Source organism: Rhinatrema bivittatum, chromosome 12 (genome assembly GCF_901001135.1).
Source record: "Rhinatrema bivittatum chromosome 12, aRhiBiv1.1, whole genome shotgun sequence".
In the NCBI taxonomy this organism is placed as follows: Eukaryota; Metazoa; Chordata; class Amphibia; order Gymnophiona; family Rhinatrematidae; genus Rhinatrema; species Rhinatrema bivittatum.
In genome coordinates this window covers 52637037-52663381 of record NC_042626.1, presented here as the reverse complement: position 1 = coordinate 52663381, position 26345 = coordinate 52637037, and the positions used below count along the sequence as shown (strand labels likewise).

General features: G+C 45.2%; 1 protein-coding gene across 5 annotated transcripts; it reads right to left on the bottom strand.

Moving 5' to 3' along the window:
* Positions 1 to 328: 328 nt before the first annotated feature.
* Positions 329 to 24936, bottom strand: LOC115074610. Of its 5 annotated transcripts, XM_029574193.1 has the most exons (7): positions 21407 to 22155; positions 20698 to 20947; positions 20375 to 20560; positions 19832 to 19935; positions 4431 to 7526; positions 3493 to 3698; positions 329 to 731 (listed from the first exon to the last, which is right to left on the bottom strand). In XM_029574193.1, exons 3-7 carry the CDS (start codon positions 20550 to 20552, stop codon positions 662 to 664), a joined length of 3654 nt encoding a protein of 1217 aa, XP_029430053.1. In that variant the 5' UTR covers positions 20553 to 20560; positions 20698 to 20947; positions 21407 to 22155; the 3' UTR covers positions 329 to 661. The 5 variants fall into 5 exon arrangements, with proteins under 5 accessions (XP_029430053.1, XP_029430052.1, XP_029430054.1 ...); XM_029574192.1 differs by lacking the exon at positions 20698 to 20947 and having other exon boundaries at positions 21407 to 24936; XM_029574194.1 differs by lacking the exons at positions 20698 to 20947; positions 21407 to 22155 and adding an exon at positions 24478 to 24936.
* Positions 24937 to 26345: the final 1409 nt, after the last annotated feature.

Genomic DNA, 26345 nt, shown 5'->3' with positions numbered 1-26345 from the left:
GCCATTGGTTAGCTGCTGCTGCAAATGAATTCAAGCGAGATAGGGAGGTTCTTTTGAATGCAGCAGCTCCCCTGCTCCCTCCAAAATCGGACACCTGCAAACTGGACGTGCCTGGGGGTGGGAACTGGGCATCTGCCATTGCTCGCACAATACATTATTACAGCATGGAAGGGGAAATTTGAATTCAGACCACACTGAAGGTGATCAAATGAGACGCTCAGCGAAAATGGTTGCTTAGTGTCCATCTTGCCGAGGCTGTATCCATCTCCTGGCTAGACCTGTGGCTAGCAATGTTTGAAAAGCAAAGAAATGTAGCTACATGAGATTGCAACTTGTCCAAATCAACTGTTTATTTGCCATTTTTCTAGCAAAAATTATTTCAACAAAATATACAAATTAAGTACATGTTAAGGCTGATATGATGGGTATAGTTTAAATGCACTGTAGACAGGAATAAGAAGTAGCCCCTAATGAGTTAATTATCTTTGTCCATGCTTGAGCATCAATGCCCCTCTGTTCAGGGGCATGTGCTATCAGTTAAATCCAGAGGGTGCCTGGGAGATTTAATGCAGATGAGTCATACAGAACTAAGATACAATGGATAAGCAGCCTTTGCACAGCTGTATGACCCCGCCCCAGGACGAGGGCCACTGCTCCCATTTTACTCAATACCGTGCTCCTTCAGCTGCTGGAAGACATTCCCAAAGTAGTGAGCATCAGGGTATCCGTTTCTGTTTAAAAGAGCACAATCAATAAAATTGTTAAAACTAGAGCAGGTTCGGATAATTCACACAATTTTGTGGCATGGGTTACTGTCACATGACCTCACTGTACTTGGCATGTGTTGTTACATGACCTCTCAACCAAGCCTAGCTTTCAGAACTTCCAGGCTGAATATTCATGAGCAGTTTGGTCCAAACAAAGAATCCAACTGAATTTGGTTCTCCCCTTCCCGGTTTCACATCTTCTGCATCAAACCAGTTGCTCCTTTTAGCTGTGGGGCTTTTAGGGTGAGGGTGATCCAGCCCGTGCACTGTACCAGCACTTTGATTATGAAGCAGGGTGGCCAGCCAGTTCTGGGTCATGGGGACCAGATGAGCCAGTTCTGGGGTTTTACCTCCTCCTGCCAAAGCCTAGGTGAAGCAGAAACAGGAACTGGGAAAGTTTGGGGTAGGGGGGGGGGGGGGAACCAGGACTGATTCAACTGTTCCTCATGGCACAGAGCCAGATAGTCAATTGATGTTAAAAATGTTTAATATAATAATAAAATACAAGGAGCTGTATACCTGCTCCTCAACCCTGCTGGTGGGCTCTCCGCTCTGGATTTTGCTTTCTTACCTAGGTGGAATATGCAAGGAATGGCTGGGTAGGGAAGGGGTTGGGGACGGATTGATTACGTACTGATGAGCTGCTTGATGATGTAATGAAAGGAAAGGCTGTGAGAGACCTACAGAATTCCTGACCCGATCTCTCTCTCCCCCACCCCACCTGCGAGTATGTGTGCCCGTGAAGGAAATCCCAGAAGAGAGATGTTTACAATCGCATGCTAAGTGACTCCGTGACTTGGATGTGTGGGACACAAGGGCGTCTTGTTCACCTGGGGTGAAAGAACAGGGGGCTCTCTGGGTGTGGGGCTCCATGGGGAAGGAATGGCAGGATATGGGGCAGTAGACTTGCAGGCTTGTGTGCAAGCCTGCAAGTCTACTGCCCCATATCCTGCACTTACATTCAGCCATGGTGCTGAATGTAAGTGGTTTAGGAGGGGTACGCATGTGAGATGGGGGAGAGTTTGTGTTGTGGGTTGATGCGAATGGAGTGGGATGGGGAGGGCGTTAGGGGGTGAAGATGGTGGGGGAACTCTTTTCCCCTTGGGTAGAGAGTTTGTGTGTGGCATACGAGCAGCAGGCGAGGTGAGGTAAGGGAAGTGTGTGCGCATTCCTCCCCGCCCCTATGGGTATGTTTGGGGTGGGGGGTGAAGGCGGGTTTATTATAGGTGGTTGTGTTGTGGACTTGGTGCGTATCAGGGGTGGATGACTGGGGGGGGGGGCACCAGTGGCTAAGCATGAGAGAGAGAAAGGGACACTTCCCCCTTCCTCCCATGTGTGTGTGTGTGAGGTGGGGTGGCTGAAAGAGTAGAAAGCGGAGTAGGGATGGGGGGTGAGAGTGTGGGCACTCCCCTCCCCCTCTGTGTGTGAGTGGGGTTTGGTGCATGTGGGGTAGTGATGGTGTAAGTGTTGGGGGCTGGGAATGGTTTGGAGGGGGCATCAAGGCAAAGGACTTCTGTGTTGGGGGAAACCTCTCTGCCTCAACCTCACAATCTCCTCTTTGCTCCCCCCACTTTGTGCTTCCTCTTCTCCGTTCCCTCCCCTCCCCATCCCTTCTGTTTCACTCCCCCTAACTTTTCCCACTCCCCCCACTGACCTCCACTCCTCCCTTTCTTCACTCCTCCTTTCACCTCCTCTCCTCCTCTTTTACACACCTGCTCTCCCCTCCCTTCGCCACCTCCCATTCATCCTCTTCTTTTCGCATGTCTCTTACCTCATGCCCTCCCCTCCTTCTTCCTGTTCACTTCTCCCCCCTCCCACATCCCAATTTGGGGATTTTCCTGCTGCCGTGGGGCCTGGGAAACCCCACCAGTCTTTCTACCATCACCACCTCTTCTCTTCCAGTGGTGGGGCCCGGAGAAACCTACCAGCCTCTGTGGTGTCAGAGCGGCCACCATAGCCTGATCCTGCCGCTCTACCCCTCAGCCCGCTGCCCGAGACTGTCATCGTGGGTATCCCAGCCCCCAGCTCTGGATGAGCACCACTACGGACGCGCCTATGCAGACACGCCGCAAGGCTTACCCGAAGCACCTAATATTTCTATAATATAGAGAGATACAGAAAAGGCCGGCCCATCGATTAACAGCTCAGGTCTTCTGCTCCATGGGTCGGTCGGGGCTGGGGATGCTGCGGAGGGATCTCCCTGGTGAAAGAGGGAGTAGTGCTCATTGCACCATGCCGACACCTAGTGGCCTGATTTAGGGTCCATGATTCCTGGGTTCTAGGGGTCCCGGGTGCATAGTCCCCGGCCTAGGACCATCACTTCAGTGACAGGGCTAAAATGTAAGTTGAGAGGGGATATAGAAACAGGGGACAAAATCCCCAGGTATTTGTGAATGAAGTCTCAGATCCCAGCTCTGACTCCAACTGAGCTGGAAGCCCACAGGAGTGGGAGGGGGGGGGGGGGGGGGGGAAGAGCCAGCTCAATCCTCTCCCCCCCCCCCCCAAAAAAAGGTTGTATTATATTTAATTTTCAACTCATTCTCTTAACCCCCAGATAGGGAACGCCGCTTCTCTTTGACATTCTGACTGGGCTGTAAGATGTATTTATTAAAAAGCTAAAAAGTAATTCAAATGGCCCCTTCCAGCCATCAAACAGAAGCGGCGCCCCACAAGGGAATCCCGCCGTTAAGGCCTCTCTTTGGTTCTCCTCCACTCTCTGACATACTTGAGTTTTCCTCCTTGCTGGGAAGTCTTATGCAGGATGTTCCACGTTAGTTGGTCCCCGGAGTGATGCGGATGGATTTTAAATGTCAGCCCTTGATCCAGGGCCCTCCCCAAGAGCGGCAGTAACTTCCGGCCTTCCTTGTTGTCCGGTAGGAATGCTTCAAAGCGTCCACCTTTATAGCTTCGCCCTGGGTTTGGATCACCAGACTTTGGGCAAAGAGAAACACAAAAGAGGATTCGAACTCCGTTACTAGTGAAAATAAGCTGTTTTTAACACTATTCTTATTAACTTGAGGATTTTTCCTTTTTATATATCCCAACCGGTTTTATCTACAGCCCAGGGATTGCAGTAACAGCCCTCTGACCATGGGCCACAGACTGCGGATCCTGTTACACACACACCCCGAGCCTGACCAGTAAATGTCACTATTGTGCGAGGAGGAGGGACTCCCTCCCAGGCCCCTTGCAATGCCTCTACATCCCCACCCCTAACCCTGGTGCGCTGATTCAGCACCGTCCCTATGCCCTGCCAGCCTGTGCATCCGCGACAAATGCGGGAACTACAATTCTATGGATGCAGGATTGGACCCGGCCCCATCACATCACATGAAGCTGACTGGTAACCATGGAGGAATGGGAAAAGAACCCGGCAGGAGAAGCACATGGACTCCAAAGGTGAGGAACCCATAGCATATCCTGACCAAACAAACCAAAAGCTGCAACTAAAATTCTCTCTCGTAGAAAAGGCCCCCTCTGATTCCATGTGGAAAAAGATCTACATTGTGACCCAGCAAACCTTATAGCCTCAGCTTGTGCAAGAAAGGCTCTATACTATAGCCTTAGGAGTTTATACGAAGTGCAGGTTAACTAAATGTCTTATCCCTTCTCTTCTCCCACTACCATAACAAGAAAGAATGTCAGAAATTCCAGGCTACTTACCCCCTGTACCCCATTGGGAATGTTGTATATGACTATTATGGTTGGGTCTCTGTAATAACCGGCTAAGCTCTGAGACAGGATTCTATACGTCATTGTGCCTTTGATTACGTGCTCAGAATTAACTGGAGGGGAACGGAGGCAAGCAATACACGTGTCTTCTGAGATGGAGAAACAACTTCTGCAGAAGGAATGCCCACACTGGGCGGTGGCTGTTCCAGTATCTGCCTTCCTGCACTGATCGCAATTCCTGGACATCTTTTCCAGTGCCTCTTGGCCAACGCTGGGATGCCTTAGCTGGGATTTGGCTGCGATCTCCTCCCGGGCCTGGTTTGTTTGGCTACCCAAGCTCAGTTTGGAAATGAAATCTGAGTGCTCGCTCAACGCCTTCTGTCCCCCATAATTCTGTTGTGCGTTATTCAGTCCTGTTGGCAATGACAGTGGGCCACCATCCCAGGGGTGAATGCTGGGTCTGTGATCTCCTGTTTCATCATGAAGGCCTCCCTTGGTCTTGTTTTTCAGAAGGTGAAATTTATCAGGAAGAGCTTTTTTGACTTTGGAGACAACCATCTCCGTGCCACCTGTCTCCAGCCTCACCAAGTCCCTTGGTTGAGTGAGGCCTTCTTTTTCGGAGGTCATGCCTTCCTGAAAAGCTTTAGCTTGCCCTAAGTAAGAACCATTTTCTGTCATCCTGTCCCTGACCTCATCACTATTCAGTGCCAGCAATTCTTTTGGTTCACTTGAATCATCCTCACCTTCCATTCCCCGAAAATCGCTGATGCTCTCTGGAGGTTTTTTTTGAGGATCAGAGTTCATTTCTCCAGTAACGTCTCTATTCAAATAGGTTTGATGGTCTGAAGTGAATAGCAAACTATCAGTATCCAAATGTGGATCAGAGCTGGAATTATGTTTTATATCCCAAGCATGACCTTGCTCTCTGTCTTCTTCAGTTCGAAGCTGCATGGATATATGTTTATCATAGACAAAAGGCTGTGATGAATGCATCAAAGCCTTTGATTTATTTAGGATAAATTTGGTGAATTCTTCTGTTACGCTCAACTGTGCCTCCTTGGGGTATGTGAGAAGCAGACTGTATTCCAGCTTGTTCAGCCTAAGGTTAGCACAACGGCTTAATAAACTGCAGCACCACTCATTTAACACCTCATCATGGGGGCCTTCAACACCAATCTCTGAGTAGCTGAAGCTTTGGTAGGTGAGATCGGTGGACAGCCTATGGTAGAGAGACTGTAAGGACTGCTTGACCGAGTCGAGCTTTGTTTTGTCATTGGCACTGAGTTTTAAAATAGTGATATCCTGTGTGTTTTCTTCATCAATCTGAATTCCACCTTCATCACATAGCTTGGTAATATTTGAGGCATCTTTCATATATGACCATAGCCAAGTGTATAAACACATTTCATCCAAAATCTTGGTATCCTTTGCCACTTTGCTGGGTTCTTTAAATTTAACTTCCTGCCAAGGTGGATTGACTTCTTTCGGTCTCCCGGCAGAGAAGCTATTTGATCTCTTAAGAGTAATTTTGGGTTTAGATGGTTCAAAGTCTAAAAAGCTAGACATTCCAGCTGTGTCAATGAGACTTAAATACTGCAGCGCATCCAAGGCGCTGTCATGGGAATACGGTTTCAAGGGACCTAAATTCTTCCTGGCACCAGTGCTGTGAAGAACCTTATTGTCCTTGCTCATACTGAATGAAGGAAAAGTCTCAGGAGTCTTGGGCAAGATGTCTCCTTTCATCCTATCTGTCACCTGAGGATCTTTCTGCCCAATCTCTCCGGCAGCTGTACCAGTTCCAGGGAAGATTCCCATTTCAATGTCTCGAATAGGATTGAGTTGAGTGATCTGTAATGTCTCTTCCTTTTTCTGGTAGTCATCCTCCTTGGACCAAATGCCCAATGAGCGCATGCTCTCAATATCAATGGAAGGTGTTGGCTTCAGAAGAGAGACCTCAACTTTCGGACTGCTGAAATTAGCTGCTAATTTGTGTTCTGCCTTCAGTTCAAACTTGGTGGGACTTGTTCTTTTTGGCGAAATATCACTTTTGTATTCCATCGAACCTCTAGAGCTGCTTGGCCTCTGGCGAGCTGCGGAGTGTGGGCCAACTGATAGTTCTGACGTTTTAACCAATCTCCCCATTTCATTTGGAGGCATTAAATCTTGAATGTAATGTTTGGCCTGGGATACATCAATTATGTTGCCGATGAAGTAAAAGAACCTGTCATCCTCAAGGCAAAGGAGAGAGGGACATAGCTTTTGAAGCTCTTCAGGCACCATTTTCAGGGTTCTTCCATCACACTTCACATCTGTTTTGCTTATTTGCTCTTTCCGAAGACTTGCTTCAAACTGCTGATACTGATGCAGAAGATCAAAGTGGGCTTTTGTCAAAGCGCCAATGTGATTGGCCGTTTCAAAGCCTGCCTGTAAGTAAAGCGTAGTTATACCATCACTGCTCACATCTACCACTTCCACATCATATTTGCATAATATTTTTTGGAATTCTGCATGGTGGAATTTTTGTATGTACATGTATATATCAGAATCCATCACCAAAGAAAAGTCATCTAACTGTTCAATGTCCTGTTCATCCTTGGGGTTTCTGTACATGGTGTTTGGGCCATCACCTTCAACAATTCTCAGATTCTGTATTTCAGGTTTATTACTTGGATTTCCCTTTTTGGCTTTGGACCTTGGATTCCGCTTCTCAGCCTTGGACCTTGGGTTCTGGGTTTCACTTTCAGCCTTGGACTTTAGGTTCCAAGTTTCGAACTTGGACTCTGCCAAGGGACAACTGACCTCTTCTGAGTTTTGAGTGACTCTAACCATGGATGTGTCAACTTTCTTGATGTTACACTGAAGTGAAGGATGTTCTTTTAAGTTCTTACTTCCAAGGCCTAACATTTTCAAAACATCATTGTTGAAAGCCTGAATTTCTGTATATTTCCCATTCACAGTGAATAATTCCTCTGTCTGATCAAAGCTAAATTGAACACCCTTGTGGATTTCCCTCAAACTCTTCATGGCATGTTTGATGCTGTCTGGAAATCTTCTGTAGTCAACTATCATGGAGACTCTGGAGAATATCTGTGGAAACACGATTTAGGTATCAGAGATAGCAAAGCTTTTCAGACTAAGAATCAAGCAAGAACCCCCCACCCAGTTTTTTAAAAACATAAGAACATTGGAGTTCCATGCTGGGTCAGACCAATGGTCCATTGATCCCAGCATCCTGTCTCCGACAGTGGCCAATGCAAATGACTTAATATAGATGTCCCAGCAGATCTTAATGGAGAGATCCATTCTCTGTTGCTCACTCCCACAAGAGGTGGTGAACCACAAGTCTACCTGGTTAATAACTGTGGATGAACCTGTCCTCCTGAAACTTGTCCAAATCTTTTTTAAACTCCGCTCTACCACTAGCCTTGAACACATCCTCCAGCAACACATTCCACAGCTTAACTGTAGGTTGACTTAAAAACATACTTTCTATTATTTGTTTTAAATCTGCTACCAGTTAGTTCGATGGCGTGTCTCCTAGTATTTTCTGAAAGGGTAAATAACCATTCCCTTTTAGCTTTTCCACACCACTTATTTTATAAACCTCTCCCTTCTCAGTCTCTTCTCTAAGCTGAAGAGTCCTAACCTGATCAACCCATATTCATACAAGAACCATTCTATTCTCTTGATCATTTTGGTTGCACTCTGCACCTTTTCTAGTTTTCTTATACCTCTTTTGCGATGGGGGTGACCAGAACTGCCCACAGTACTCAAGGTGTGGTCCTACTATGGATCGATATAGAGGCATTAGGATATTCAGTTTTATTCTCCATGCCTTTCCAAATAATTTCTAACCTTCTATTTGATTAGTTTAGCTGCTGCTGCAATCTGGGCTGAGGATTTCAATGATTTGTCCACAGTGGTCCTGTTCCTGAGTGGTAACTCCTACTTTGGACCCCAGCACTGTGTACCTATAGTCAGGAATATTTTTCCATAGGTGCATCACTTTGCATTTGTCCACATTAAATTTCATCTGCCATTTACATGCCCAATGCCCCAATCTCACAAGGTTCTCCTGCAAGTCCTCACAATCAGCTCATGTTCTAAGCTTCTCTAAATCATTCTGTGTCATCTGCAGACTTGATCACCTCACTCACTGCTCCCTTTTCCGGATCATTAATGAATACACTAAACAATACTGGCCCCAGAAGACATCCCTCAGGCACGCCATTCTTTACCTATCTCCATTAGGAAAACTGATCACTCAATCCTGCTCTGTTTCCTGTCGTCATAATTTTGGGTGCAAGTCACACCTCCCCTGGGGCCCTCGCTGGGGCCATGCTCTGCCCTGCCGCCGCCTTGAAGGCTTGCATGGCGCAAGTTCAAGGTTCTTATTGAAAATATTGTTTTTTACGTTACGTTATGCTTTACACTCCTTGTTATTTGTAAACCGGGTTGATGTGATGCCTATCATGAAACTCGGTATAACAATAAATAAATAAATAAATAAATAAATAAGACCCACCCCTGTATAAACCTCCCTCACAGTTTGCTCATGGCCCAACATTGAGCCACATTGGCTCCTTGCTCTGGCCAACCTTGCGCTTGTTCTTGTTGCTGTGTGGCCTCAGGGGGCTTTTGTTTGGACCTGTTTTGTCCCTGTTCATTTGTTCATTTCCTAGTTCCTGTCTGGGCCTCCTGGTGGCTCCCTCCTCGTCTTGCCATTGGTTCTTGTTTGCCTGCGTCTGTGTTTACCTTGCCCTGTTCTTGTGCTCCTGTCCAGGCCTTCCTGTGGCTCTCCTGCTTCCTTTGGGTCTCCTGGTGGCCCTTCTTGCCTGTGGGTCTAGGTCTCCCAGTGGCCAAGCCTGTCTGCACATCCCTGCTTTGTCTGTGTACCCAGAGTGGCTTGTTTACTACTTAACATTTCTTGTTTAGGTCTTCTTGTCTTGTTTTGTTTGTTCCTGGATTCGTTGCCTGTCTGTTTTTCTGCTTCCCTGTCTCTCAGTGGCCTTCCTATTCCCTTTGGTTCTCTCAGTGGTTCTCCTGTGTCCAGTTTAGGTCTCCCTGCGGTCTTTCCATGCCTTATTCCTGTATCTTTTCTAGGCCTCCCAATGGCTTATCCTGTGTCTGTGTTCCCTATCTTGCCTTTGTCTTGACCACGCCTCTTGGAGGCCTATCTAGCCCGTCTGAAACCTGCCATGCATCCCCGTTACAGTTTAGCTCATGTTTTTCCCTGTTCCTGCTCTGCCCAGCCTTTCTCCCCTGTCCTGCTTTTGCCTTGCCTTCCCAGTCAGCCTTCCTCAGACATATCTTCATTGTGACTCGGACTGTCTTTGGCCCTTGCCTCTGTTTGATCTTTGCCTGGAAACTGCCTGCCCTGACCACAGCCTGCCATGCACCCTGCCAGAGAAGCCCTGCCGGCCGCCAGAACCTGCAAGGTCAACCCAAGGGGGAGGTGGTCGGCCACCTAGAAGACCCTGCCCTGCTCTGCCGTAGAGCCCTGTGCTGCTCCTGCTGGGGGAATCCCCACATCCAGCATGCCTGACCATGACACCTAGCTTTTAACCAGTTAACAATCCACAGTAAGACACTGCCTCCTTGGACTTTTTAATTTCCTGAGGAAAAGGATTTTATCAAACACCTTCAGAAAATCCAGAAACGCTATATTGAACGACTCACTTTATCCATCCATACTTTTATTCACACCTTCAAAATTTTCTAACAAATTAGAAAGGCATGCTAAACTTTTTTTTAATAATTTTTTTTTATATTACACCTTTTGTGTCTAGTCAGCCACTTCAAAGCGGATTACATTCAGGTAACCCTAAGTATTTTCTTATTTCCAGAGGGTTTATAATCTAAATTTGTACCTGAGGCAATGGCAGATGAAGTGACTTGCCCAAGATCCCAAGGAATGGCAGCAGGATTTAAACCCTGGCTTCCTTGTTTTACAGCCTTCTTCTCTAACCGTTTGGGTAGTCCACCATGCCAGATGTTGACCAAACGTAGCTTGCACTCTAACCCCTCAGCCCTCTCACCTTCCCCTCCTCCTATCTGTCTCTCCTCTTTCTCCCCTTTTCTTCCCCCCCCCCCAAGCAAAAAATTAATGATAATATCAGACATAATCCAAGAAAAGAACCCTGACTTTATCGCCGTAACCAACAATGATTATGACTTATTTTCTATCCCACGCAAGTCTCGCAGAGGGGGAGGACTACTCCTTATCATAAAAAAACCTCTCTCAATGAAACTGATACCTCACAACCTTCCTAAGAATTATGAAATCGCACTGTTTGAATCGGATTTTCTACAAATATGTCTAGTTTACTGCCCCCCCCAAACTACTAAACAATGAGATCTCCCCAATCTTAGAATTCTTAATAACTAACATTAGTTTGAAAAAACCTACTATAATTCTCGGAGACTTCAACCTCCACACTGATTACAACCCCAGATCACAAAACTGCCAAACACTGCTAGACATGCTTTCCAGCCGAAACCTGAACCAACTAGTAAACAACCCTACTCATAAAGCGGGCCACACCTTGGACCTGATCTCCACCAACCATTACTTCTATGACACAACCATTTCATCCAAACCAGTCCCGTGGTCTGATCACTACCTATTACAATGCAGGACACAAGTGAAGGCCAATCACATAACAAGAACAAATGAACCACCTTCATTCAAATACAGACCTCCATTCCAACCCAGTTTACTCCAACAAGAACTAGGAAAACAAATGGCGAACCTTGACCTCTCCAACATAAATAACGCCACTCAATCTTGGTTCCACATTACTGAACAAACTGCTAACAACATAAACCCCGAGAAAGTGAAACTGTTTAAAAAAAGCAGAGAAAAAAAAATCAACCCATGGTTCAACTCTCACCTTAGATCTATGAAATCCAACCTCAGAAAACTGGAAAAAGAATGGCGAAAATCCAAAAGCCCAGTATCACTACAAAGATACCGCACACAACTCTCCACATATAAAAAAATGATTCTGAACACCAAACGCGACTACTACAGTCAAAGGATAAAAAAACTCCACAAATCAACCCAACGCCCTCTACAACATTGTAAGAAACCTCTTATATGAGAATAATAACTCCCCCACCTCCGAAACAAACAATTTAAGCCAAGACCTTGCCAGGTTCTTTAAGAATAAAATAAACAAAATAGCCAACACCTTCAACAAATCTTTGATAACAGAAGAACATCTGGACACAACAAATATAACATCATGGTCGAATTTCAACCCAATTACAAATATTGAAACTGAAAAAATGCTAAGAAAAATAAACCCAGCTCGTCATGATCTTGAGATATTGCCTTTAACTCTCGGGTTGGGATTATCGCACATCATTGCCCCCACCTTAGCAGCAATCATAAACAAATCACTCGAAGAAGGTGAACTTCCAACTAAATTAAAAATTGCAACTATCACTCCAATATAATATTAAAAAAAAACAAAACCCTTGATCCAGATGATTTGAACAACTATCGTCCCATCTCCAACCTTCCCTTACTAGCAAAGATGACTGAGAAAGCAGCACTGCTACAGCTCAACGAAAATCTAGAGAACAAAATCTTACATCCATCACAACATGGGTTTAGGAAAAATCGCAGCACAGAAACCCTGCTACTCAATATATCAAACAAAATAATAAGAGGCTTCGACAATAAACTAAGCCACCTACTAATTCTTCTCGATCTCTCTGCGGCCTTCGACACCATAGACCACAAAAGCCTGATATCAAGACTTGCAAACATAGTCCTTACTGGCAAAACCCTTGATTGGTTTACTTTATTCCTAAAAGACAGATACTTCAAGGTCACTGTGAACAACAACTCCTCTTATCCCTTCCCCCTCGACACAGGGGTTCCTCAAGGGTCAGCCCTCTCGGCCACCCTCTTTAATCTATACCTACTCCCACTCTGCCAACTCATCGCAAGTCTAGGCGTAACATTTTATATGTACGCCGACGATATTCAACTCCTCATCCCAATAACCTCCACGATCGAAGACACACTGAAACTAACAGCCAACCACCTGATTTCAATTAGAAACATGCTGAACCACCTAAAACTTTGCCTCAACATGGTCAAAACCGAATGCATACTCATTGAAAGAAACAACACAGGCCTAATGACCCCATTACCCTCCTTACAAATTGGTAACACTAATATTCAACTGAAGAATAATAGAAAGGACCTTGAAATTTGGTTCGACACCGAACTAAACTTAAAAAAAAACCATTGCAACGAAAACAAAAGAAGGCTTTCATAAACTCCACATACTAAAACATCTCAAGCCACTACTACACCAACAAGAATTCAGAACCGTCCTGCAAACTCTCATCTTTACCAGCCTCGATTACTGCAACTCGCTGCTAATCGGCCTTCCCAAATCTACCATAAAACCTCTCCAACTGTTACAGAATGCCACAGCCAGAGTTCTAACAGGCAAGAAAAAATCTGAACACATCACCCCTGTTCTGAGGAGTCTTCATTGGCTCCCGGTTGATCAAAGAATCAGGTTCAAAACCTTAACAATCCTACACAATGCAATTTACAGAGCTGATAATACCACCCTCGATAACATGATCCAAACACACAAACCTCAACGCACAAGAACCTCAAGCAAACTGCACCTAGCCATACCCTCTCTTCCTTCAGCCAAGCACTCCAACACTAGGAACAGAGCCTTCTCCATTGTGAGACCAAAAGAACTCCTTACCGGATTACTTAAGCTCACTCAGTGACATAAAATCGTTCAAAAAGGAACTCAAAACCTGGATATACAGACAAACATTCACAGATGGTGTTGGCTAAGCCTACATCTAACACACCTGAGACTCAATGACTTTAACTTGTTTTTTTCATGAAATTTACGCAGCAGTACTCGTTCTTACTCTGATTAGATATTGTTTTACACTGTATGACCTGTTTTCTTCGACTTTTTCAATGTTTTTGTTGCGTTTTTAGTTAACACGATTCCCGTTTATATCGTTCGCTATATGTAATGAGTTGTTCAACTGTAAACCGTAGTGAAGGCAGAGCGCTATTCTTCGGTATATAAAAATCTCTAAATAAATAAATAAAGTCTCCAAAATACAGTGTTTCTTCCCCCTAGCAAAGACTCCTAAATACTCTGTTATTAGTTCCCCTCCTCCACCCTTAGCTTATCCTTCCCTGTCCCTCCCTCCCCCCCCCCCTTCTATCCCTTTCACTGACATCAATGGTCTGGTACCTACCAGCCCACCTGTACATATATTGTTTATTGTTAATTTATATTTTGAATGTTCCTATAAAATCTCTTTCTCTATCCTTCCTACTGCTGTCCTCTCTCCTCCTTCATTGCTGCTCCCCTTCCCAATCCCTGTTTATTGCATTTCACTCTCTTGTTAATTTGTTACAATGTAAACCGGCGTGATGTTCCGACGAATGTCGTATATAAAAAGCAACAAATAAATAAATAAATGTTCATCCATAGGCCCAGTAATTCTCTTCTTATCAATAGCTTCAACCATTTTGCACAGCACCAGCATCAGGCTCACTGCTCTGTAGTTTCCTGGGTCAGCTCCCTATCCCTTTTTAAAAACAGGTGTTACATTGCCTACCCTCCACTACTCAGGTTCAATGGCAGATTTTAACTATAAGGTACAGTTTATCAGTAGCAGTTCTGCAATTTCTTATCTGAGTTCTTTCCAGAATTCTAGGGTGAATACCATCAGGTTCTGGTGGTTTGCTACAATTTAGCTTGTCAATCTTCTCCAGTACGTTTTCCAGCTTCAGTTTCATGGTAATTTGCTTCAGTTCCTCTGAATCACGACCTTCAAAGAATGATTCATGCATAGGTATCTCCCCAAATTCCTCTTCAATAAAGACTGAAGCAAAGAATTAATTTCAATTTTCTGCTATGGTTGTATCCTCCTCGAGTGCCCCTTTTACTTCCGGTCATCTAATGGTCTGACTGACTCACTCAGTTTTCCTGCTTTTGATATTCTTGAAAAAGGGTTTGTTTTTTTGGGGGGAGAAACTTTCCAATTGTTTTTACCTATGGACTTTACGACAAACTTCAAACAGAAAGTATTTACATCATTTCCCTTTGAAATTTGCTGTGAGCACTTTTGCACCTGCTTTTTGTATGGGTAGATTTTTCATGGAAAACATGCAAAGACTGGAAAATACAATCTGCATGCTCTTTTTAATCCTTCCCCAAATAAGCCCCCAGGAATGCCTCCCCTAAATGCGGCTATAAGTACGTTGATTGTGGAACAACGCAAGAACTTACAGACAGTTTGAAGGCTGAAGAGACAACTAACTTACGTGGATAAGTCACCATCTACCCATGTAAAGGACTTTGAAAATTACCCTCCCCATTATTAGTTTTTGCCTTTATGTCAAGTTTCTCCTCAAATTCTCTCCTGGCCTGCCTTATTAATATTTGATATCTAATTTGCCAGTTTTTGTTCTTTCCTATCTTCCTCATTAGGATTTGCTTTCCATTTTCTAAAGCAGTAATTCTCAACCGGTGTGTCGCCACACACTGACAGGTATGTTGCATGCTAACCGCAGCCAGCGAGGCTGAAGATCCGAGGATCGGTGCTGCTAGCCACCACCGGAGACCAGGCCAGCGGGGATGAAAACCAGTGCTGAAGGCCACTGCTTGAGACCAGGCCAGCGAGCTGAAGGCTACTGCCGCCGCCCAAAACCAGGCCAGAGGGGCCAAAGGCGAGCTGTTCAGCTGGTGGCCTGTGTGTTTGTGAGACAGGGAGGATCGGTGTGTGCGCGAGAGAGATGGAGCATGTTTCTGGCTGGTTGTGGCTGTGAGACAGAGGAGGCATATGTATGTGTGTGTGTGTGACAGAGAGAGAGACACACAGAAACTGGTCGTATGTGTGTGAGAGCGAGCGATAGAAACTGGTCATATGTATGTGAGAGAGAGCGATAGACACTGGTCGTGTGTGAGAGAGAGAGAGATAGACACTGGTCGTGTGTGCGAGAGAAAGAGAGAAAGAAGAGACTGGTTGTGGTTCCTAAGGAAGAGGACAGCTTCACAACTATTGCTGCTTTTGGTATGGCCTCCAAGGGAAAGGAGTAGGAGAACTGCAGGAGAGGGTAAATAAAGGTGGCTTTTTAAGTTCATTTTTCTTGATTGATTGCCATTTTAATTATTGGGTATTATGTGATGTGACTGTTTTGAAAAATGTTATTGGTGTTTGGAGAATTTTAAATAATTTTTAAGAGTTAGATGTTGTTCTGTTCATCAGCTGTTTTGAAACATTTATTCATATAGTTTTACAATTATTTCTGTATGGGAATCTATAACAGCTTGGCTTTTTCTGTTTTTTCTAATTGGAGGTGTATTACTGTTTAGGGCTTGGTTTAATATTTGTAGTGTTGCCTTTTTATAAGTAGGCTTGTTCCGTTTGAGTGCATGCCATAATGCAGGTGTAACTTTGTGCAGATTAGTTTGTGTGCATTATTGCAGATCCTGATACTATGTTAGGTGCTTCACTTCTCTTTCCATTTCTCTAGTTTTGTTCTGCATGCAGAGTGGCTTTTTTGGGTTTCTAATCCAGTTTCTGTCTCCATATTTGTAATTTGTGATCTTTCTGTACTTGGTGAACGTTGATCTTGTGTGCATGTTGATCTTGTGTGCATGACCGAGGTGAGATATTTAACTAGCATGTAGGCTAATAAAATATCTCACCTTATTTGTTGTGTTTTCTCAATAGGACATCCACTGGAAGTGAACTGCTGTCTTTTTATAAGTAGGGCCATTGTACCTAGTAGCAGAGGGAGTTTGTGTTGCTGTTATTGAGATAATACCAGAATATATCTTTTTTGTATGGCGAGTTGTATGGGGAATGTTCTAGTTCTGCTTTATACCCATTACTGAGGGTCGGGGTGGGGTTAGCCTTGTGACTGTCATGTGTTCAGTGTGTCATGCATATCAGGTGAGTCCCGACAGAAAAAAAGTTGAGAACCACTGTTCCAAAGGATGCCTTTTTGGCTTTAATAGCCTCTTTCACAGCACTGTCTAGCAAAACTGGCAATTTTTTTTTTAACTTGTGGAATACATTTTATCTGGTCTTCCAAGATGATTTTTTTTTTTTTTTTTTTTTTAACAATCTCCACATCTCATACAAATTTTAATTCTCGCAATTGCTCCTATTAGTTTCCATCTAACTCATTTTTTCATTGTCTTTTTAAAGTTAAATACTTCTACAATAGTTTTACTTAATATTTTCCTTCCAGTGATTATCTCAAATTTGATTGTATTATGGTCATTATTGCCAAGTGGCTCCTCTATCTCTTCTACCAGGTCCTGCGTTCCACTGAAGACTACATCTAAAATCTTTATTGCATACTTATTAATCGCCTAAGCTAAAAGTATAATGTATAATAAAAACACACATAAACTTCTAAATGTAAAGCTAATCAAAATATATATCATAGCACAATGTACCATAAAATACAGCATATATATCATAATAAGCTTCAATTTAAATGAAGTACATAAGTACAAAGGCTATCAACAAATAAAATAAACATGACAAAACCATAAAAATGCTCAGAATAAAACTACATAAAAGCACACAAATCAACTCGACCCCTAAAACAATGATGTGGACTTGGGTGGTAGATGCTAATTACAGTTATTAAGCCCTTATTCAGACCCATGTGCAAACAGAGAGCCATACAATATACTATGATAATTCAAAGGTCTGTCTGAACATGAATGTTTTCAACAAGGTCTTAAACATTCCATTAATTGCATGGTTTCTGGAAAAGAATTCCAAAGCTCAGGTTCAGCAATTGAAAAGAAGCACTCTCGTGTTTCCACAAGATGCATGTTTCACAGAAAGAATGTAGGCCTCTCTAGGCTGAATGAAGAGCCTGTGTCAGGCAACAGATTCATAACAGGGCATTTGCTCATGGAAAAGAATAAGTTGTCAACAAAGTACAAACAAGCACTGCCATTTTGTATTTGATACAATATTGAACTGGCAGCAAAAGTAAAAATTGTCCCCTCTGTCGGTTCCCAGATCAGCTGCTCCATGAAGCAGTCATTTATAGCATCTAGAAACTTCACCTCCCTGACATGCCCTGCGGAGACATTCATCCAACCACTACTGGGGAAATTGAAATCTCTCATTAATACTGTGCTGTCAGATTTATTAGTCTATCTAATCTGTTAGCATTTCAGAGTCTGCTGCATCATCCTCATCACATGGATGATAATGTACCCCTACTGCTATACTATCCTAGACTTTTGACATTTCTACCCATAGAGCTTCCAAAGTTGAGTTGTTCCCCGAGGAACTCTTATCCTGTTGACTCTATGCCATCCTTAATACACAGTGCCACCCCATCAGCAATTTGATCTGACCTGCCCATATATTCTGTACCCTGGTATCACAAAGTCCCATTGGTTATTCTTCTTCCAACAGGTCTCTGAGATGCCTATTATGTCTATATTTTCCTTTAGCACCATACATTCTAACTCTCCAATCTCATATTTTAGACTTTTTGCATTTGCATACAGAAAACTAAATCTATATTTTTTTAATTTGTAGTCACAATCTGCTTCTTAGCAGCTGATTCAGGTAATTCAGAATCATTCACATCTTTCTGTTCTTTGTTTAAAATCATCTGAGCCACTGACTTCCACCACTTCCTCTCTATCAGGATCCTCTAAAGCCATGCACCCCTTGTGACTGTCAGCTGTCCCCCACCGTGTGAGTGCTCTCCTTTCCCTTTCTGTCACTGACCTCCAGATTGTTACATTAATGCTTAAAAGTTCATTCCATAGCGATGAAAATGCTTGCGAAAACTGCCAAAGGGCACCCCCACCTGGCACCTTGTGCTGCTCGACCCTTAGCTGGTATCCGATTCCTCGTAACCAGTCTGATCAGCTCACTCAAGCCAGCGGGCTAAGCATAGGCAGTTCAGAGGGGTTGGGGAGCTCTCCCCTCTTCTACTAGATCTTTTACTGGGGGAGGGTGACAGGATTAAAAAAAAAAATGCCTGTGACTGAATCCTCAATGCTGTGGCATCGACCAGTTTGGTGCTCTCGTATTGAAGGTCCAAGTTTGCTCTGATAGAATATATATATATACACAAACTACCCCCCAAAAATGGAGAATGGTCCATTAATGCACTTTAGTATGTCTTAACAAACACCATACATCAAAACTTTTTGATTATATATTAAAACAGTTTTTGGAAATTTTTTTTTTTTAACATTATAACCTCCATTTTATAATCTATAATTTAACATGTGAATATTTAAGACGTAACACGTAGTTCAGCTCTCATCTGTGGTGTTCCTGATTACATTATATCCTTTCCCCTTGGGAAATTATAGATTATAAAATGGAGGTTATAATGTTTTAAAAAAATGTTTTTTCCAATGAATGTTGATTGTTAATAACAGTGTTATCATGTGGATATGATGATGAATGAATAATTCTACTCAGTCAAATGATATTTATTAACAGTGACCAATATTGCATGGTTTAAAAGGAGACATACTACATTTGAGGGTTAGATCGAGTCTAGCAATAGTATAGAGGCAAGGGCTATGATTAGTGGTATATGCAAGTTTGCACATGATTTAATGTATGTTTAAGTGTTGTTTTACTTAAAAGAATAGGCGGATTATATTCATAAGGTTATATTGGAATTGAAAATGTCTTTATTAAATTTATATTTGAAATAAAAACTGTTTTAATACATAATCAAAAAGTTTTGATGTATGGTGTTTATTAAGACATACTAAAGAGCTTTTTTCCATTCTCCATTTTTTGGGGGTAGTTTTGTTTTAATACAATAAGCCTGAGTTAGGTAGATATATTGCTTTTTCTGGGATAGATATATATAAATATATATATATATATATATAGGGTGGGGGAATGCTCAGTTTTGCAGAAGTTGCATGTTCATTATTAGTTCTCAAGGGTGAAACATGAGAATTCCTAATAAAATTCAAAATGAAAGTACACTGTACGTCCACAGAGAATCTGGGGGGGCCCGTGTACAGACAGCTCCGTAGATAGGTGCTGCTGCCTATTTATAGCACGGAAGGTCATCGCCATTGAACGAGGCTTGTGCTGCCTTCCCCCCCCCCAAATCATATTTTTGACTACTTCACCCCAAGGTAATTTTTAAAATCCTAATTTAACTTTGGAAACAACAAAACAGTCTCCTCTCACCCTATCCCCTGTCTCCCTTCCATGGCCCCCCACAGAACAAATGGAACGTACGACACCCCCACCTACCAAATAGATCCCCCTTCCTTCCCCACCCCCAAATGAAAACTCCATGTCCTAAGAGTATCCAAATCAAATCGGGCAAATGCAGCACCAGGCCTTACCTCATCGGGCCCCAGTTCAGTGGCGTGGGAGGTCACTCTCAGTGGATAAGTTTTGCCATTGACCGATAAGACGTGACCTTTCTTCTGCAGCACCCGCTGGGCCACTAAGCAAAGAAAACAAGAAACTGGGAGGGTAGTTACTACCTCGATTACGAATGGGTAGACGGGATCCGCCTCTTGTCCCATGACCTCCTGGGATACCTTCACCAGTGATTCAATAACAGCTGCGCTTTAGTAACCCAGTGGACAGACATTCAGACATATCTGTTAACTGCAGGACGCGCTCTATGGGAGCAGACCTTTTTTTTTTTTTTAATATATATATATATATATATATATAGCTCCGAAAACATGCAACATAATCCTCAAAGGAAGCTTTTGCCTGCACTATTTTTGACAGAACATCTTCCTACACCTTCAGGACTCTGACAATAGCTCCCTCTCATTGCCCCGGCTGCCCTCAATTTCCCTAAAACGCCCATCCGGATCCATGCGCCACGCACTCTGCCATATCTGGGCTGCCTGGTTTGGCACAAGCCTTACCGTCGGCCTCTTCAAAGGTCACGAGGGCATAGGCTGGAGGCTCCGAAACAATGCTGATGCTTTCTATTTCTCCTCCGCTGTTGCGGGAACGCAGGAAATGGATTGTGAGCTTGTCCTTCAGCCTTTCGAGGGGTATTTCAGTAGGCAGGCCCTCCACACGAACAGTCTTCTGTTCCATCCCTCCTTCTGCTCCACAGAAAACCATGTTTAAAAAAAAAACAAACAAAAGCAGCAACAATGGTAGATTTCAGTCTATGGTGGAGCCTGACTCACTAGGATCCTGTGTATTAAAGGGCACTTCTATCCCGATCCTAGTGACTGACCTTGGCAATATATTCTACACGCCTACAATCGAAGGAGGCCTCATTACTATCCTCAGTCCACAGCTGTATGTGGCACATTTATAAACTGGAGATCTCGGTAGAGGCCGTGAAACGTATTATTGGCTTGGCCTAGGAAAATGTTGCAGCTATCTTTCAGATGGGACCTTGACACATCACATCTCTCCATGCCGGGCCAATGAAAGGTAGCACAGCCCACCCACATCTAAGGCTCCGCATGTACGACACACACCTGTTATTAAAAAAAAAATAAATAAATATGTTGTTACAGGCAATAAAGCTGGAGACAGCAAGTGTTCTTCCGTGATAAGGGCCTGAAAAAGCCCTCTGTGCCTAGGGTAGTGCTGAGGGTATTTAAGTCTTCATGCTCCCAAGTTCACAAAAAATGTCTCCTCCCCCCCCCCCCCCTTTTCTTAGGGGACATCAGAACTACCTAACCCAGCATGCACTGGGGACAAAACCGATACTGGATTGGCCTGACCAGAAGAAATGAAGCCAGGGAAGTTACAAAAAATACTTTCCGAAGGTCACCGTGGCAATGATGGACAGGGTAATGGAACTGGCGGCTCTGGGTTTGCAGCCCGGTGCTCTTCACACATTTCATTGGACCATTCAATGCCTGCTTCCTCCCCCCCCCCTTCCAATTTCTTGTTTGATTCTTGGCATGAAATAACAGAGGAATGATCCTCACCAGCCCTCATCCCATTTCCATGCCTTCCGCTCCGTTTCCATCTGCAGCGCTCTCAGGAACGCACAGTCCTTCCCCCGCTCTTCCCAGGAGCTGCACGGAAGATCGATGTCTAGCTCAGAAGTTGAAGATCTGCTCCTTTCGGAATGGACGTTCCCCGCAGCAGGGAATCCTTGGGATGACTTCACTCATGCGGCCCCCCTCTGGGACAGAGAGGGGATGAGAGGGAGCGCCTGGAAGGACCCACAGCGAGGCTTCCGGAGGCCCAGCTGGGGATGGGGAAGAGAAGACTTGCCAACGGCAGAAAGGAAAGCCATGAATCTAGCAGGTGGCATCGGTCAGAAACATGCACGGGCACAGAGAGAGAGAGGAATGGCAGAGGATACCCAAATCCAGTCCTTGCGAATTTCCCAAACCAGTCCGGTATCCCAGGGTGCCTGGGCCGGCTCAGCAGCACTACTGTGCACTGCCCCTTGTGGAGGGATCTGGTTCTGCTGCCTGGGTCAGGTCTTCGCTGCAGAGGGAGCAGCGACAGCCACCAGGAGCCTCAGCCACTGTTCAACAGCGACACCCGGTGGTCGGATTTATGGCCCACGACTGCAGGTCCCTGAAGGAGCCCTGGTGCGTAGCCCCTGGCTGAGTTCTGTCACAGCAATGACAGCAATAGGGTAAGTTGAGGGGGGGGGTTATAAAATAGGAGTAAATCCCCTGAGTAATTTTGAATGAAGGTTCGTGGTGCCAGATCCCAGCCCTGGTTCTGCTGGGCCTAAAAATAATAATAAAAAAAAAAAAAAAAAGAACCATGGATGATTTCTATATTTCATGGGGCTCTGGTCTGGAAGTCTCGAGGACTGAATTTATTGGGGAGTGGAAGCAGAAAGGAAGGGAAGGCTAACGCCAGTTTTTTTCCAACACCGACCCTTTCAAAACCACCAGCATACCACAGAAACCTTGGACCATCTGCGAACGCATCTAGCAGGCTAACACATGGGACATACGAGGGCAGACGTTCCGGCAAGTGCCACGCCGGGGCGGGGGAGCCATTTAGTTGAGGCTGCGATGAAAGCGTCTGGGTCCGTCTGGCAGGCTGCAAGCTCGGTAATAACTAGAAGCTCTAGAAGGAAACGCAGGCGCCGAGGAGGCTGGGTCTGGCCAGCAGGCTATGCAGGAGTCCTAGGACCGGCACTGGGAGCTGTTCAGATTATTACAAAGCTTTGTAGTTAGCTGTGGGAAGGGAGGATGTGAACAAAGTGGGGAATCTCTGTGTGCTCTTTCTGCCTGAGATGGAGTGCGAATGAGGAAGACGACACAAACTGTCCTGGCTAAGGGAGAAAGATTTTATAAGCTGTCATGCTCTGTGGCTGGCAACTGGGATTGTATCCTTGCGGTGTGGAGAGGAATAACTGGACAGACTGAATGATGGGTTGATTGCTCTTTTTTTTTTGCTGTGATCTACTATTTGTAGGTTTGGGGGGGGGGTTGGCTTTTCAGTCAGTTGGTGAGTTGTGTGAACATCCACCTCATGAACACAAATCTTGGTCGAAATTTAAAGAGCCAGTACTGTACTTTGAGGGCAGGGGAGAAGAAAAGATGTGCCAGAAGTGCATGGGTTAAGGGAACGAAATTTGCGCTGAGAGCTCACAATCAAGTTTTCAATTGGGGGAAAAAAATCAAGAATATGCCAAAACCTGTAGCTGCACGAGGCACAGAATAGCTGGAGTTCGTGTTGCCGGCCAAAAATTAAGAATGTACAAGGATCCTCCCAGTTGCAGGGAGGATCTTCCCAGGGTCTGTCTGACCTTCACTCAACCCAACTGGCCAGAGCAGTCGCACGAAGCTGGGCACGCAGGAACGGGCCCGTGAGTCCTGGGGATGCCAGAAACGGCCGAGCCTCTGGCATGCCGCAAATCCTGCTCTTGCCTTTCTGGTCCGAAGGCACCTTTGTAACCAACCCAGCAGGCACCTAAACGTTTTGATGACCCTCCCCTGCCAAAAGCCGTTCTGTGAATGCAGAACGGTTACCTGGAAGCACAGAATAAGACAGGCCCGTGGGGCCTATCCAGTCTGTCCAAATCACTTCCAGGTGCTGATCTATCTTCCCAGATAATCTCTGGACTTCCCCTTGCTTTCCCACAAGTACAGATCCCCTGTGCATATCCCGGGCTTTCTTGAGTTCTGTTACTGGTTTTGTCTCCATTGCCTCCCCTGGGAGAGCCGTTCCGTGCATCCATTATTCCGTGAAGCGCTGTTTTCTGATGCTGCTCCTGAATCTACCCCCTGGAAGGCTCAGACCATGACCTAGAGCATGAACTGGGGGTACCAATGAGGTTTCCAGAATATGCCCAATGAATATGCATGAGGTGGCATTGCATACAATGGAGGCAGCCCCTGCAAATCTCTCTCATGCACATTCATTGTGGATATCCTAGAAACCTACCGGTCTAGGGACTCCTCTAGTATCCCGTTGGGTACTAGGGCATTCGCTTATCATATCCTGCTGCTCTCTCCTCTAGGTTATACATAATTGGGTCCTTAAGCCTCATCTCAGAATTCTCCATGGAGCGTGTACATGACCATCCACGCCAGAGGTGGCTGCTCACATGTCTCGACAGTAAAGCCCGTGAGGAATTGCGTTCCCCGGTGGAGACTTTTCCTGCCTCCCTGTTCTAACATCTCAGTGAAGCAGCTGTGGCCAGCCTAGAACAGCTGGTGGGGCAGCCCGCTGTGTAGGCTGTAGAAAAGGCACCAGGGGGTTCCTCGAGACAGCAGCTGGGATTGCCAGGGTGAACATCTGCAGCCTCTGGAATTTGCACCCTCTCACCTCTTAGGAAAGTTATTACCGGCACCTCCAAGAGCGCGAGGGGTCCTTAACAGTTCCCCCAAAATTCCTAGTTCCCATTTTTGTTACAAATCGGGCAAGACATGACCCCTTACCAGCTGCACCTCAAACAATAACACAAAAAACCCCCAAAAAACGGTGCCAGCTCAGAGCTCAGCTGGGGTGTGTGGTGCTGCCCCAGGAAGTAAACATGCGGTTCTCTGCCCAATCTGTCGCCAAAGCTCTGAAAACTTACCTCAAAGACACAAAACTATCCGCCCCCTCCACACACAGACAGGAAGGCTCCGACGGTTATTTTTTACTCCAAATAAAGGCACTGCTGGTGCCTTTCAGCCTTTTAACCTCTGGCTGGTCCCACATCCCTCCAAATGCAGAAGGCAGAGGTGCTCGGCCGTGGGTCGATCTGGAATCCCAGTTACCGAAAATGGAAGGTTTGTCTGCAGCTCCCTAATGTGTTTCGCCTTCACCCGGGGCAACCGAGCTCAGAGGAAAGAGTCGGAGAAATGCAGGCGAGGGCGGCCGAGCCCGGTGGCCACCTTCCCTCCTGCAGGCCCCGGTACTGACCCGGCAGCGGCAATCATGGGACCGGAGCTGAAAGCGAGCCCCGCTCGCCACTTTCTGGAGTTTGCAGCCCTGGGCTTTGCGCTCCCCCACCCCAGCAAATGGAAATATTTTAGCCTCCTCCCCCCCGCCCTTCGTTCTCTTTTATTGGTTTCATTACAGCTCCAACGCCACAAAGCATCGGGGACAGGTCTGCAAGCTTCTGCCTCTTACCTTTGCCGAAAACAACCGGGGGAGGGTGGGAGAAGGGGAGAGGAAGAGGAAAGCAGAAACGAAAGCGAAAGCGCTGCTTTCTTTTACGTTTGGTTCTGTTTGTGGGGTGGAGGTTTTTTTTTTTTTGTTTGTTTTACTTGCCCGGGCTGTAGTCCTGCGTCCGGCCGCCAGGGGGCCCGCCAACCCCGCTCCACTTTGAGATTACAAAATGGTAAGAAATCTCCGCAAGCTGTTAATAAAGGTTGCATTGTTGCTGTTATTTCGTTAGTCATATTTTCTGCTCTGGAGAATATCCAGATTGGTTTTCTGGAGGCGTTTAATTGTTTCCACGGGGTATCGAAGGTGGATCAGCCCGCCTTTCCCGCCTCCTTTCTGCTACAGCCCCGGTTCTCCTGGGCACTGGTGGGAGTAATTGGCTGCCTTTTCACGCGGTGTTTCCAGCACCCAGGGACGTGCCCTGCTCAGCTCTCGTCTAAGCTGGGGCTGCTCTGCCACCGTCAGCTCCTGCCCACCCCATCCTCTCCTCCACCTCAATCCCTTCCCAACACTGCAGCGTCTTGTTATGAGAGGGGGAAGGTAGACGCACAGTCTGATCGCTTATTTGGATTTTAATTCCATTTACACATGCCTTGCAGCAGTCTCTTTCGATGAGAGAGGTGGGCGCACGGGTAATTTGGGGCGGTGTAAATGTTCACCTGAAGCATCTTGGAGACTTCAGACCAAAATAAAGAAAAATCAGGTTTTTGGGTTTTTTTAATGCAGCCTTTCTTCATGTAGTGACCCACTGGCACTTCTCTGCAACACTGCCAGACGTGAGCATGCAGGCCTTGCCACTACTTGACACCTCAGTAACTCCTTGTAGGACAATGGGCTCCTTTGGATTATGCCACTCGCCTGTTAACGGGAAGTAGGAAACAGGACCATATTACACCAGTGTTGAAAGAACATCATTGGCTTCCAGTTTACTACAGAAGCCAATTTAAATGTCTATCAATTCTACACAGATCATTATATGGAGATAGAATAGAATGGTTGAATTCAGTTGCACAGACCGCAGCGTAATTTACGTTCAGCAGGTAAGGCCCCATTATCAATACCATCACCCAGATTGGCGCATTTAAACTCAGTCATTGGCTGGCCCAAAGATGTGGAATGTGTTACCAACAGAGATAGGATTGGAATCACAGCCGAATACTTTAAAAAAAACCAAACTAAAACCGTGGCTATTTGAGCAGGCCTTTGTCAATTAAGGGTATTCCTCTTATACTCTGCCCTTCTTTCCCACTAGTGTTAGTGCTAACATGAAGTTTTATTGTAGGAATGTTTTGT

Coding starts and splice junctions, on each gene's coding strand:
- LOC115074610 (XM_029574192.1), bottom strand. Junction 19,936..20,374: donor GACCTTTGAAGAGGCCGACG/GTAAGGCTTGTG, acceptor TTCTTTGCTTAG/TGGCCCAGCGGGTGCTGCAG. Junction 3,699..4,430: donor TTCCCAATGGGGTACAGGGG/GTAAGTAGCCTG, acceptor CTTTGCCCAAAG/TCTGGTGATCCAAACCCAGG.